Raw genomic sequence first — 15,627 nt, 5'->3', positions numbered from 1 at the left:
GGTGAGCCAGAGAGCCCAAACTAGATACACGACTCAGATGCAAAGTGTTATTGTCACTTGCACAGTATCTACAGTGTAGATATGGCAACTTTGGCAATGGAAACAAAACATTAAGTTCCGGTCTACTTCAACAATGAAACGTAAATACATTAGACATAAAACAATAAGACAATTTGAAATAGTGCAAAAAGCAACGGAATTGAAATAAAATAGGGCAAGAGAATGGTTCAAGAGACCAATGTGCAAGAAATGCAGGTGAAGTGAATATACATGTACAATAGAATGAAATAAGCTAAAAATTGAATGTAAAATGAAATTCCTTACAGGAATGAAATAATGTTTATTTTAATAACAAATACATATGTGAAATGCAAACAGATAAATGCTTAAAAGTTATGTAGGCACTTCGGAGAGCTCATGAGTTTAGCAGTCGTATTGCCTCTGGGATAAAACTATCCCTGAGTCTGGTGGTCTCAACAAAGTACAAGATGTTTATCCAGGGTAGGTTTAGTTTCCTTCGCTGCTAGATCTAATTTGATTCAATATATCTCGTTGATATCAAAATATTTTTTGCCAGCAAACCCCAATGGAATTCAGTGATAATAAGTACTTTGTATTTGTAGTGTATCGTAGTATTTTTACATCAGTAAAAGCAGCAAAACTAAAGAGTACAAACACTATGTGACATGTCAAATTCATGCATCAATCTAATAAACTTACAGAAAAGAAAAAAAGTATTTGCATCAAAACATACTTCATGTACATAAACAATTGTATTCAATTTACAGAAGGGCCAGTTTCAGAATAATATGTGATCATGTCTGTAATAGCTAGGCCATACTACACTTTCAAAAGCAGTGAATCAACAGGCAGGTCATGAGTAGCAAAACATATTTATTTCCAAACATGTACAAAAATTATAAAAAAACACAAAACATTTTCCCTTTAAAATACATTTCCACCAACCAATCCAACCAAAGATAATCAAATGCTCTAAATCACTATGCATTTTTACAATGAGGAACATTGTGCTAGTTCTTAAAATGATGACATGACCAGCCATCCTGTTGTCTCCTGATAAATACAAACCAGGTTGTATTTTATATCCAGCTTCTCTCCGACATAATGACATCATTGTGTTACATTTATTACTGTCTCGTAGCATACGTCCAACACATCATGCAACTTGTCACAGGGTCCGTCAGTATCCTGAATTGCCTTGGCAAGTCATTTCCATTTAGGGAATTGACATGCCAGATGACATGCTAGGCAGATAAGAAGAAAGGAAGAGTGAGGCAGGGAGGGAGGAGTTGCTGGTAGATAAATTAGTTTATTGATTTAATTTAATTTAATAGTAACAGGGTTAAATATATCATTTTTTAAACTCCTGTTTTTTAAGTAAGTACATCATAATATTGGCAAAACGAAAACACAACTGAACTTATACAGTATAAAAGCTAAGGCAGGAAAGCAGAGTGCTCTACAAACTTAGAGAGCCAGACACTTTTTATAGTTTAACCACATCCAGCAAATGGATTTAAATAATTTGAATGCTACTTTTCTGGTGTGTAGGAGATTTAAATACCCTATCTAGCTCAAGTTCCTTGTTCTATAGTCACACAAGAGTGTAAGTAAGGTTAGAACATTAATATTTAGACAAAACTTAGCACAATCTTTTTCACAGAACTCTTATGTTTACATAGATGTGATGTGACATCTCCAGTGAAGAAGTTTTAGCTCTATTACAAAGACAAAGTCCATCCTTTACATTCGGCTTCAGTCTATTTTAAAATCAAGGCAGAAATGTGTACTGTGAGCACGGAGCAGGACTGTTATGAGCTGAAGTGTTTGCCAGAGGTGTGACAGACTGTTTTCTTTGTGTTTTTTGGAGGGGTGAAGGACTGCAGGGTGGGGTTATCTGGACGTCTGTGATGTGGCTGAATAATGTGTGTAGAGGAAGTTCTTCTTGCTTGTATGGGTGACTGGACGCCTCACTGAAGGCTTCAGGTGTGTGGTGAATGTATGCCTGACTCAGAGCCAAGCTGAGGATCTCTGTCTTCTCCTTGTAGAAGCGCAGCTCTATGCCTCGGCGGCGGGCAAACACCAGCTCCCTCTGCGCCACCTGCAGCTCCTCCCCCAGGCGCCCCGCTGACCTCTGCTCCCGCCCCAGCCAATCCAGAGCCATGCTGCTGCGCATGTACTCATCAAGTCCTCTCTGGGAGTAATAGGAAATCACACTCTGAGAGGAAGGAAATAACAGAATCAATAATCAGTATGCAGCATCCAGTGGTGTAAAGTAGGTAGATGCACTCAAGTACTGTACAATTTTGAGGGATTTGTACTCTACTTGAGTATTTCAATGATTTGCTACTTTGTACTTCTACTCTATTACAATTCAGAGATAAGTCATGTACTTTTACTCCATTACATGTTTGTAATACCTTTGGTTACTTTACATGTCAATCATGTGAAATAATATATAATCAACACTTTAAAAATACTTTAGTTACACCTGGAGAAAATCCATTAACTACCCTGCAGCAAACAAAGTATGAATTACTCAAACTAGCTGCACCTTTACCAGCTTTGACAACACTTCAATGCATAAATATTTATAATCAAAACATTTCATATATATTATTCTGAAATGGGCCGCTCTGCACAAATGCACAATAGAACTTTTCCTTTTGGTACTTTAAGTATATTTAGATGCTTATACTTTTGTATTTTTACTTGAGAAACATTTTGAATGCAGGACTTTTACTTGTAACAGAGTATTCCTACACTCTGGTACTTCAACTTTTACTTCAGTACACGATCTGAGTACTTCTCCCACATCTGGCCTACTTCAACACAACGTATTCCCATGTATTAAAGTAGCGATAAATCCACTCTTAGCTCACTAACGTCACGTCTACATTATTCTTGTGGCAGCAGCAGATATCCTGTGGTTTTTTTAAGTGAACTGAAACCAGGGATAAGATATCCTCAAAACCTGTACCTGCCGAGAGCACTGCCTCTCCCTCAGAGCCTTCAGTGTCCCGTTCCACTGCAACAACTGGAAAATTGTCATCATTTCCTATACAAGGAAAGAGAGGGGGAGGAGGTGGGTGAACATTAGACACACACGGAGAGAGAGAGCCTTGTGCAACCACATGATTAATGATGGGAATAACAAACCCAAACATCCAGCTCTGTGTACGCAGGTCTGACAAAGATAACATATTGTCAGGGTATTTCTTGAACGCACACCTAAACTGTGAATGATTGGTTTGAAAAGATATTGTAAATCTTTATGCACCAGGTAGGTTTTACCCCCGATTTATAAAACACAGCTGCCCTGTGTTAGGAGCTAATGACTTTAGTGTTAAACAGAGAAAGTCTGTACATTAACTAAAATTGATATCATGAAACACAGATGGAATATATGACCAATTGTAGGAAGTAGTGAACTACATGTAACTAAACTAGTAGGTTAAGTGTATTTGGCTAGCTGGTACTTCCAAGTGGTTTATATTTCCATTTTCAGCTAACTTCTTTACCTACAAAAAAACGTGTGGGGCATAAATGGAAACCATTTTTATTAAATGTTTTACTGTACTGTAACTGACCCTCTTTAATTCTGCTCTGAACAGGAACAATATGTTTTTATTGTGACCTGTGTTCAAGCTGTTTATAATGTTACAAAGGTTCAAGGGGAAAGTCGTTTTCTTAAGAAGTCAGATGTTACAAAACTGCTTTTTTTAGGCCAGTGCTCAAGTGACTTAAAAACGTTGAAATTAAATACAGTTTTTTGGTTTATATAAGACCTGTATATCACTTTTGAAAATAAAATCAATTGGGAGGCTTTTTCTGCTGGCCTGTGACTTTTATTTAGTTTGAACTACTTTTGTAAAAGAAGCCAGACTTTTAGCCTATGGTAACTTTGCTCTAATATACTATGTGAAGTAATTGGTATATTAAAAAGCCATCGTTTCAAAGAAGCTTTCCAACACTGAATATGACACATACTGTACGTTGTCTGGGATTGAGGTCCATGTTGTATCAGCTGGCCTTTTTGCTCTGTTTACAACGGTGCATCGGCCCTATGCTACTTTATGATTCTGCATGACTACCAAACTGTTGAACCCTCCCTGGATTATCTGCATGTATAACTTATCTGAAGCCTGGAGAGCTGCATACCGTATTGTTGATACTGTGTCTGGAGAGATTTAAATGTTTATGTCAAAACATTTCATTGTCTGTCATGAAGGTGTGTGTATTCCTTAAAAAGTCTTCATCTCCATGATCCATGGAATGATAATGAACCCATTTCCTCCAGCTAATAACCCTCTGCCTGCGCACTGCTTATGTTTATTTACACAAAGCTAGAAATATCATACCACGCCTGGGTCTAACACAGTGAAATGGAGAAGGAGAAATGAGCAAAAACATACTTGGGGGGTTAATAATAACACTGGTGGGTATAATTACCACCCGTTGGTTGTGATTCTTGTTGTGTTTAGCATTATAATACCCATGTCATGTTACATTTTAAAGCTACAAATGTAATTATAATTATAAATAAACTATTCAAGATAACCGAGCAGAAAAGTACCTGCTTACAAAGCCCGAATCCTTTGAAGTAAATTGATAGTACACGCAATTATCACATGATTTATGAGGACAGAAACAAGAAAAATAGCATTTTGATAAATCTGCCGTGGCTTTATTTTTTACCTGAAACTCCAACATTGTCTTTCCTTTGTAGGAATGAAGCAGCAAACTGTAGGTGCCTATACTGGTGCTTGAATCACAAGAATCCTCCATAGTGACCTAAACAGAGACAACAGTGAAGATCAACATTCATCTTGATATTACATTCTTGTATTAAGTTGTAATAATGTGTTTGCTCACGCTCACAGCACTGTCTGTGGCCGCCTGCTCCAAACTGTGAGTGATGAACTGAGGGTTGATGCGCCGACACGGCAGCTCGTTCACAAGAGAGTTCATCAGAGCCACGCGAGCTGCGTCCCGCCGAGCCTCTGCCTGGGTGTCACACACCTGTAAAAAGAGTGAGAAAAATATGTAACCAGCACCACTTTTTTTTTTACGCTGCTATGGACAGTCTTGCACTAATGTACATTCTCAAAGATATTAAAGTGACTGTTATTTTGTATATATTGATTGTTGTGCTTTTAATTAGGTCTTAATGTGTGCATATGTATACATGTGTCTTTTGATTGTGTATATATAGGTATATACATATTTGCATACATATTTTTATATATTTTGTTTTTGTATTCGGGATTGTGGGAAAAGGTATTTCGATCTCTCTGTCTGTACACACAAACTGAAAGATTGACAATAAAGTTGACTTTGACTTGACTAACTTTTGTCATTTTAAACTAAAGTTTCTCGGTTTGCTGAGCCTGGGGTTTTCTGATTGAGTCAATAAGTCCTGTCAGTAAAAGGGCGCCTACTTTCGGCTACATTTTGATGATTTTACACTTCATTACAGCTAATCATGGGATCAGAACTCAATTCACCAATGAGATTAGAACATAAAAGGCATTCACAGATAACCAATCATGTGCCTCCTCTGAGCTGGGGGCTGCGTCTGGGTCACAATGAGAGGCATTGTTGGAAACAGAAACAGAACGACATCAATTTAAAACAACCTCAAAAGTGTGTGTGACTGTGTGCTGATCCCCACCAAATCTCCTTCAACTCTTGCTTAACAGCGCTTACCTCTTAAAGTTGATAATAAAACAAAAAAAAATAAAGTTTGTAAGACAACTTGTTACTGGGGCGGCTGCAGCAAAATGAACAGAAACAACTGCAAAGTACTACAGCCATTTAGCTATTTACTTAGAATAACAAGTTATGATTATATATTTACAACTAATGTTCTGGTTTCAACGCACCCTGCAATTTAACCATCGAGACAGAAATATCACCTGCATCAAGTAACTTGAAATTGCTAAATAGTAGCTTATTATTGACTACGTTTTTGACTAAGACATAGGACATCATTGATACAGTGTAGATGTTGGAACTACGGAGAAAGGGTACTTCATCTTACATTAAAACATGTAATAATGCTTTCAGTCAAATTCATTGTTACCTTTGTTTTTTGTGCATTTTGTCTCAAAAATAACATTAAAAGTCTAAAAAATGTCTTTTTAAATGAAATGATTTAGGAGGCAGAGGATAATTTAATGTAATGCTTGTTTTCCATTTTCTGTGAGTGTTTGTTCCGTCTCCTCATGATATCAATTGTTCATATTATACTGTGATACCCCCACTACCAAGGCAACAGGCAGCAGAGATGATACTAAACACACCTTATAGTTCCCAAAGCAGCTTCCTCCAGGCAGGGTCACATAGCAGACGTATGGGGGGCCGGGGGACGCAGCAGACTCGTACAGCAGTAAGCTCTCAGTGTGGACGGGGGCTTCCCCAACAGAACCGTCTGATTCATCAGAGGAACCGATGGACCGAGTCGTCTGCCTCTGTTCCCAGAAGTTATGGAGCATCGCCACCACATTCACTGCACACACATAATAAGGACACGTATAATAAGGACAAGGACAGAAATAAAGCAAACCAAAACCCAAAGAAAACCGTTGAAGAGAACATGATCCCAACTTAATAATTATAATTACGTAATATTACTACTTTGTTATCATCATGAGTAAAAGCTTTATTTTTGGCTCACTGAGTAAACATGGGGGAATATGTATGAAGGCTAACATCAATATACAAGTTTAAATCCCAGACAGTGTTTATTTAAGTAGAACAAGCAGCGGTAAGCGCCACCCTGTAACTTAAACAAATCTGAATTGTGCAACCCTTTCAGCTTTAAGGGTTTTCTGAGTCCTTCACTTTGTTCTAAAGTATTCACTGCAGTAAAGTAGCATTGATACGTTGATGGATATTTGTTTTAGGAATATAGCAAAGTCATGATAAAACTACTACCATACCGATAACATCAGTTGAAAACACACCTGTTACAATTTTAAGAGTTTAATATCTAAAATAAATGGTTTATTTCCTGTAAAAAAAATCGAGTCTCTCACAAAGCTTCTGAGTTACTCACAGTCTTTGGGGCAAGCGTCAGTCTCGCTCTGTGACAGGTATGCCATGATGCTCTCCTCCACTTCCACTTGACTCATCTCCATCCAGTTTGCTTTCACAGCTGCTTCAATACATCCTTCTCTCATCAAAAAGATCCATCCAAACAGCACATATGTCCCTGGAAATGACCAACGACGACCACCATCACAACTCAGGATGGGAAGACCATGAGGAATAAACTCCACATCTGAAATCCCCTCTTACTCTCCCGTACTCCCCTCCCCTTCTCCTGTGTGAACATCTCACCAGGGTTTCTCTTTTGAAGTGGACCACCTTTGTCAACCTCACTGCCAATTAGCTCAGAGGGCCCCTCACTCTTTCTACACATGCACCCACACACACTCACAGAGGTGCTCGGCTGGAATGCTGAGCCCCTCCCCTCGGGCCGTGCAGCTGGCTAATCCCTGAACAGAGTCGAGCAGTTAGAGACCTGCACAAAGTGGCCAAGTTGAACCACTGATGGCACAATGTGGCACCTTGAGGAAAAGTAAAAATGTCTGTGAGGTGACTGGGTGTTCCTTTTTATATGAAATACCCTCAGTGTTCATAACATTGGAGACAATTCTACCCAAAATGAGTGTTTAAGATGTATGGGGGTGGGATACTTTTGACTTCACACACTAATTTGAGCCCATGAAGTCCAGGGTCTGAGCTCCATTCACCCTCTTCAATTTGAATAACCTTTGTTGAAGCCTGAATTCACTTGCTCTCTGAAAGCCGCTCTCTAATAAATGAACCAAATTCTTAGTCCGAGTAGTTTCTCAGCCTTCTCCTCTTCTACATGTTATGTCTCAGCTAGGTTGTGTCCGTGTGAAGGGGAAAGGGATGTGTGTTTATGTAATGCTTTTAGTAGTGTTGTGTTATGAAGCATTCCCAATCATGTGTCAGGAACTGCTTGTTTTTGATTGGATGCCCGAAGGGTGGAGTTAGGAATCTTTTCAAACTACCATAATAGTTGGGAGACCTTTGGACCACTAGAGTTTAGGATAAATAAAAGGCCTTCAGGAATGTGCAATCCGTTTCTTAAATCCATTTGAGTAACTTGGTCAGCAATAAACCTGAACTTGAAATCACAATAATAGTAAAAGTTACTCTATAGGCCTGTCTTTTGTTGCCATCATGAGGCAATATGGAGTATCAAATAAAAAGGAGCTCACTTGACTAGAAAACCTGTCTAGGTGCACTTCATGTTTTTTATGTACCAATCTTTTTGAACAAACAGAGATAAACACACCTTATCAGTAAGGTTTAAATGGGTTTATTATCAAACATACAGCTGCATTATAAGTAGTTGATATTTACATTACACTGTATGTTGAACAAGGTAGTTCACTACAGTTCAAACAGAAAAGTCTTCTTACTGGTCAGTGTGATGATTTGCTGAATACACGCATTTGTTTTCAGTCTTCTTTTGTGTTCAGGACAGTTGATTTGCTGCAGAAACTCTCCTGCTGAGATTTTCCATCCAATTTCATTTGTTTTCAACTCATCAGACACAGAAGCAGGGACAATGCAACAGACTTGTTGATATGAATCTGGTCTGTGCATCTCTGGACTGCCATTTATCCCCAGAAGGAGTCGGACTCCATGCTACACTTGATGTTGCTGTCGTTCTCTCTCCTGACACTGGTCACCAGGTTGGCCTCTCCCTTCTGCAGGCGTCTCCTCTGCGCTGCCTTCTGCTGTTTGGAGAGCTGCCTCCGCACCTTCTGACGGACAACCTCCTGCAGCACACACCAAACAACAGCAGGTTACTACGGACCAATGTTTACACTTTAAGTCCGTGCTAGGCAGGCACAACAGTATCCAGACACGTTTTCTCTGACAAACTGCATCACCATGAATGCTCTTTAGCAACACCTACAGGACATCTACGTTTTTGTCAAGAAAGTTGTAGTGATTATTCTCAGTGTTTCTTTATAATGGTACCGTCTCCCAACCTGACCCATGTCTAATACACTTTGCTAAAGCTGTGTTTCTGTGGTTGACTTACTAGTGGTATTGTAGAACAGCTCCCCATGCTGCCCATCGTGCCCTCGCTGTCTGTCCTCCTCCTCCTCATGTGCTCTGCCATCTGGAGAAGACTGTCTGAGTCTCTGCAGGAATAAACAGTCAAAGAAATTGCAATCAGTTTAACAGCAGAACTAAATGAAAGTCAGTTACCAGCCATTCCTATTAATCAAAACTTAAAATATGTGTTGACTTTGTGGCAGCTACAGGTGAAGTATTCAAACTTATTTTAGGAAATATACATCATTTTGGATATTGGACATGCTAACTTTTTTTTGTTTACCTGAAGGGTTTGAAGTCTTTGTTAGCAGCAGAAAAGTCTCCCAGCTCTGGACACTCATCCTCTGCCTCGCTCAATTCTTTTTCCAACTCTTTCCCTGGCTCTTCCTCCCCTACAGCCGGCGACGTTGTCTCAGTCTCTTTTTGTTCTTCCTCTTCCTCCCCTACAGCAGGCGACGTTGTCTCAGTCTCTTTTTGTTCTTCCTCTTTCTCGCTCTGCTCTTCGTGTTTGTCTGCAGTGGGGTCGCTGATTTTCAGACCTTCTAGTTCCAGCATTACATGTTTATATTCATCCATGTCCACTTCCTCTTCTTCCTCCTCCTCGTCTGTTGCCTCTTCGTCATCACTCTCCTCCTCTTCATCGTCGTCCTCTTCATCGGGTCCTGCTGGGTGAAACAATGCACTATCTCTCTCCATGTCTTTGGTGAAGCCACTAGCTGATACTTCGATATCTAGAGAACAAGATCGCCTGTAGGAATAAAGAATGACACAGAAGATCAACTAAGGCTTGCTTTTTATTTGCAAATCACGTTTTTAGAAATAATTGTACAAAAGAAAACAATCAATTTTGTGTCGGGGCACATTTTGAACAACTTGTTAATAAACAAGGCAGACAAAATGTTCCCGTGGTTGCTAAAATTCATTTCGAAATAAGAACTTTTTTGATGCATTTCAGTAATTTTATTGGCAATGAAACATAAATATAAGTATTTACTTGACGTCTTTGAATGTTGGGTAGAGCTCACTCTCGTAATTGTATCTTCTGGCGAAGAAATCTCTGATGCATTTGACATCTCTGTCAAAATACCTATAAAGAAAGATATGAAAAGTGAACAAAAAAAACATATTTTGTTTTGTTTCATTAATTATAGGTGTTCATTTATTTTCCAAATTGTCACAGTAACGAACCATTCAGCATTTAAATGCGAGGTGGACACCATTTGAGGAAAGTCGATCATAGTGATGTAGTCGTGGTCGTCCAGCATGAGGTTGAACTCGTTGAAGTCTCCATGAATCAGGCCGTGATTGGCCAGTTTGACAATGAGCTCCATGAACTCATTATACAGGTGTGATGGATCCTCCAGCTTATGCACCTGAAACGCGCCCCGGTGGGGTTTGACGCTGTAGGAGGTGCGGCGCAGGCGGACCCGGTGGAATCCCGGGGTTAGAATACACATGTTTTATGGTAAGCTTTCAGGACATTTTGTTTTCATCCATTTTAAAAATGTGCCTTATCATTTAGTGTGATTATTGTGGATGAATGTAAATTAAGATGAGAAAAATGTGCTTATGTGAACCATTATCATGTATATCTAAATAAATAGAGAACGTCTTGCAATTTATTTCAAATGAAACATGCATGCCAAATGAGAGGTGTTTGCCACTTCTTACCAGACTCTTTACCAACACCCATCTGGTTTCCAACTGAAATGAGCACTTCTCTGGCGCACAAGGTCTTCAGAGCCAAGTAGTCATATCCTCCATTGTTCAACCTGTAACCCTGCACAGCTGAAATCAACATATCCAGGATGCATTAGAAAATATAACGTGTTGCAGGACTACGAATGTTCAACAAGCATTTCTGTGTTTTCTTACCCCTGCTGCGTTCATAGGCCACAAGCTTGTGTTTGACAAGCTCTCTGAGGACCTTGTTGCAGCCGCCGTGTTTAAGGCTAGCGATGGAGGACAGGAGACTCACTGGGACGATCTCATGGTTCTTCATCCCCATCTCAACCTGTGTGAGGGGAAAATCACAGGAAGAATCAGAAAAAGACTGCCAAGTGTGCTGGAATTCAAGCCTGTTCTCAGAAACAGTGTTAAATGGATATGAGCAATACTTGATGAGACAAAATTAAAGTTGAGTTTAGGTTAAAAGTAATATTGAGGTCAATAAAAAAACAAGCATTTAAGCAAAATGCTGAAAATCTTAATAAGTATTGTTAAGTCAATGAGGTGAAACTGTGCTGTTTTATAATGAAATACTGATTTAAGTGTAGGATTCAAAAAGTAATTTCCACTTAGAAATTCAACTTGATTTTGGAATAAGATTACATGATTACTTACCACGATATAAGTGGATACTTGAAAGCAGAGACTCACTTAAACCAATACATCAGCAAGATTTCTTACTTTAATATATTAAAATCATTCGAAAAATATCATCATCCAAATAATATATGAAACTCGATATTAACAGCTGGATCAAGGACACACTAACAGAGAAAAGACTGATGGGACCGAATCGGACCAAACTCAAAAAATATAACTTTTGACAAAAACACCCTGAAAACACAGACGTTATTTTACCCAATTCAACAGGGTAATAATGTCAAGCTACATTTTGACAGCTCGTTAATAAGTTGCTGACAACATTAGTTCGTGTATTAAAGCGTTACATTGGAAAGCTAGCCTAGCACAGGCTAACTCAGCTCACACAGAACAGTTAGCTTGTAGCTAGCTCACTACTTACCGCTGTGAGGACCTGGAAGTCATCTCGAGATAAGTATCTCAACACCACGACATTAAGCTTCCCCATGTTTAAACCGGTCAAGAGCAACTGTGTTTAAAGAATAGTAATACTATCACTGATTCAGCTCAATCGTCCACATTTTTTGTAAACACACGTGCAACACGGAGGTACGGGGAACGGAGATTACGTCACTTCTGGTTTACGTTCGACGTCATTTTGACGCACGGTACAGGCACGCCTGCAGCACACACGATGTTCCACAGCAAAAGTTTGAGCTTGGCCTGTTTTAAATGAATAATGAAACAAAACAACACTTGTGTTATACGGAGGAGGACTATTAACTACCGACTATTGCTAGGTGAGAGTTTTCATTCAACATTCTAGAATTTTCATTCAACATTCTAGAATTTTCGTATTCAACATTCTAGAATTTTCATTCAACATTCTAGAATTCGTATTCAACATTCTAGAATTTTCATTCAACATTCTAGAATTTTCGTATTCAACATTCTAGAATTTTCATTCAACATTCTAGAATTTTCGTATTCAACATTCTAGAATTTTCATTCAACATTCTAGAATTTTCGTATTCAACATTCTAGAATTTTCATTCAACATTCTAGAATGTTCGTATTCAACATTCTAGAATTTTCATTCAACATTCTAGAATTTTCATTAAACATTCTAGAATTTTCATTCAACATTCTAGAATTCGTATTCAACATTCTAGAATTTTCATTAAACATTCTAGAATTTTCGTATTCAACATTCTAGAATTTTCATTCAACATTCTAGAATTTTCGTTCAACATTCTAGAATTTTCATTCAACATTCTAGAATTTTCGTATTCAACATTCTAGAATTTTCATTCAACATTCTAGAATGTTCGTATTCAACATTCTAGAATTTTCATTCAACATTCTAGAATTTTCGTTCAACATTCTAGAATTTTCATTCAACATTCTAGAATTTTCGTATTCAACATTCTAGAATGTTCGTATTCAACATTCTAGAATTTTCATTCAACATTCTAGAATTTTCATTAAACATTCTAGAATTTTCATTCAACATTCTAGAATTCGTATTCAACATTCTAGAATTTTCATTCAACATTCTAGAATTTTCGTATTCAACATTCTAGAATTTTCATTCAACATTCTAGAATTTTCGTATTCAACATTCTAGAATTTTCATTCAACATTCTAGAATGTTCGTATTCAACATTCTAGAATTTTCATTCAACATTCTAGAATTTTCATTAAACATTCTAGAATTTTCATTCAACATTCTAGAATTCGTATTCAACATTCTAGAATTTTCATTAAACATTCTAGAATTTTCGTATTCAACATTCTAGAATTTTCATTCAACATTCTAGAATTTTCGTTCAACATTCTAGAATTTTCATTCAACATTCTAGAATTTTCGTATTCAACATTCTAGAATTTTCATTCAACATTCTAGAATTTTCGTATTCAACATTCTAGAATTTTCATTCAACATTCTAGAATTTTCATTAAACATTCTAGAATTTTCATTCAACATTCTAGAATTCGTATTCAACATTCTAGAATTTTCATTAAACATTCTAGAATTTTCGTATTCAACATTCTAGAATTTTCATTCAACATTCTAGAATTTTCGTTCAACATTCTAGAATTTTCATTCAACATTCTAGAATTTTCGTATTCAACATTCTAGAATTTTCATTCAACATTCTAGAATGTTCGTATTCAACATTCTAGAATTTTCATTCAACATTCTAGAATTTTCGTTCAACATTCTAGAATTTTCATTCAACATTCTAGAATTTTCGTATTCAACATTCTAGAATGTTCGTATTCAACATTCTAGAATTTTCATTCATCATTCTAGAATTTTCATTAAACATTCTAGAATTTTCATTCAACATTCTAGAATTCGTATTCAACATTCTAGAATTTTCATTCAACATTCTAGAATGTTCGTATTCAACATTCTAGAATTTTCATTCAACATTCTAGAATTTTCGTATTCAACATTCTAGAATGTTCGTATTCAACATTCTAGAATTTTCATTCATCATTCTAGAATTTTCATTAAACATTCTAGAATTTTCATTCAACATTCTAGAATTCGTATTCAACATTCTAGAATTTTCATTCAACATTCTAGAATTTTCGTATTCAACATTCTAGAATTTTCATTCAACATTCTAGAATTTTCGTATTCAACATTCTAGAATTTTCATTAAACATTCTAGAATTTTCATTCAACATTCTAGAATTCGTATTCAACATTCTAGAATTTTCATTCAACATTCTAGAATTTTCGTATTCAACATTCTAGAATTTTCATTCAACATTCTAGAATTTTCATTCAACATTCTAGAATTTTCATTCAACATTCTAGAATTCGTATTCAACATTCTAGAATTTTCATTAAACATTCTAGAATTTTCGTATTCAACATTCTAGAATTTTCATTCAACATTCTAGAATTTTCGTGTTCAACATTCTAGAATTTTCATTCAACATTCTAGAATTTTCGTATTCAACATTCTAGAATTTTCATTCAACATTCTAGAATTTTCGTATTCAACATTCTAGAATTTTCATTCAACATTCTAGAATTTTCATTAAACATTCTAGAATTTTCATTCAACATTCTAGAATTCGTATTCAACATTCTAGAATTTTCATTAAACATTCTAGAATTTTCGTATTCAACATTCTAGAATTTTCATTCAACATTCTAGAATTTTCGTGTTCAACATTCTAGAATTTTCATTCAACATTCTAGAATTTTCGTATTCAACATTCTAGAATTTTCATTCAACATTCTAGAATTTTCGTATTCAACATTCTAGAATTTTCATTCAACATTCTAGAATTTTCATTAAACATTCTAGAATTTTCATTCAACATTCTAGAATTCGTAATCAACATTCTAGAATTTTCATTCAACATTCTAGAATTTTCGTAATCAACATTCTAGAATTTTCATTCAACATTCTAGAATTTTCATTAAACATTCTAGAATTTTCATTCAACATTCTAGAATTCGTATTCAACATTCTAGAATTTTCATTAAACATTCTAGAATTTTCGTATTCAACATTCTAGAATTTTCATTCAACATTCTAGAATTTTCATTCAACATTCTAGAATTTTCGTATTCAACATTCTAGAATTTTCATTCAACATTCTAGAATTTTCGTATTCAACATTCTAGAATTTTCATTCAACATTCTAGAATGTTCGTATTCAACATTCTAGAATTTTCATTCAACATTCTAGAATTTTCATTAAACATTCTAGAATTTTCATTCAACATTCTAGAATTCGTATTCAACATTCTAGAATTTTCATTAAACATTCTAGAATTTTCGTATTCAACATTCTAGAATTTTCATTCAACATTCTAGAATTTCGTTCAACATTCTAGAATTTTCATTCAACATTCTAGAATTTTCGTATTCAACATTCTAGAATTTTCATTCAACATTCTAGAATGTTCGTATTCAACATTCTAGAATTTTCATTCAACATTCTAGAATTTTCGTTCAACATTCTAGAATTTTCATTCAACATTCTAGAATTTTCGTATTCAACATTCTAGAATGTTCGTATTCAACATTCTAGAATTTTCATTCAACATTCTAGAATTTTCATTAAACATTCTAGAATTTTCATTCAACATTCTAGAATTTTCATTAAACATTCTAGAATTTTCATTCAACATTCTAGAATTCGTATTCAACATTCTAG

The 15,627-nt window shown here is 36.1% G+C and overlaps 2 protein-coding genes across 2 annotated transcripts; both read right to left on the bottom strand.

Annotated features, from left to right (window-relative positions):
* Positions 1-1,415: 1,415 nt before the first annotated feature.
* On the bottom strand, positions 1,416-7,293 carry LOC117452975 (protein limb expression 1-like). The gene is given in 7 exon segments (XM_034091800.1): positions 1,416-1,897; positions 1,900-2,239; positions 3,002-3,079; positions 4,720-4,815; positions 4,903-5,043; positions 6,327-6,532; positions 7,082-7,293. Coding segments are annotated over 7 exon segments (1,050 nt in total). The 5' UTR covers positions 7,206-7,293; the 3' UTR covers positions 1,416-1,832.
* Positions 7,294-8,361: 1,068 nt separating this feature from the next.
* Positions 8,362-12,099, bottom strand: riok2 (RIO kinase 2 (yeast)). Its single transcript, XM_034091237.1, is given in 8 exon segments — positions 8,362-8,843; positions 9,113-9,215; positions 9,413-9,877; positions 10,124-10,216; positions 10,318-10,740; positions 10,806-10,917; positions 11,005-11,143; positions 11,879-12,099. Coding segments are annotated over 8 exon segments (1,563 nt in total). The 5' UTR covers positions 11,945-12,099; the 3' UTR covers positions 8,362-8,681.
* Positions 12,100-15,627: the final 3,528 nt, after the last annotated feature.

This window comes from Pseudochaenichthys georgianus, chromosome 9 (assembly GCF_902827115.2).
Source record: "Pseudochaenichthys georgianus chromosome 9, fPseGeo1.2, whole genome shotgun sequence".
NCBI classification, from domain to species: Eukaryota; Metazoa; Chordata; class Actinopteri; order Perciformes; family Channichthyidae; genus Pseudochaenichthys; species Pseudochaenichthys georgianus.
The sequence above is the reverse complement of the archived record's forward strand: the minus strand, read 5'-3'. Positions and strand labels throughout refer to the sequence as shown.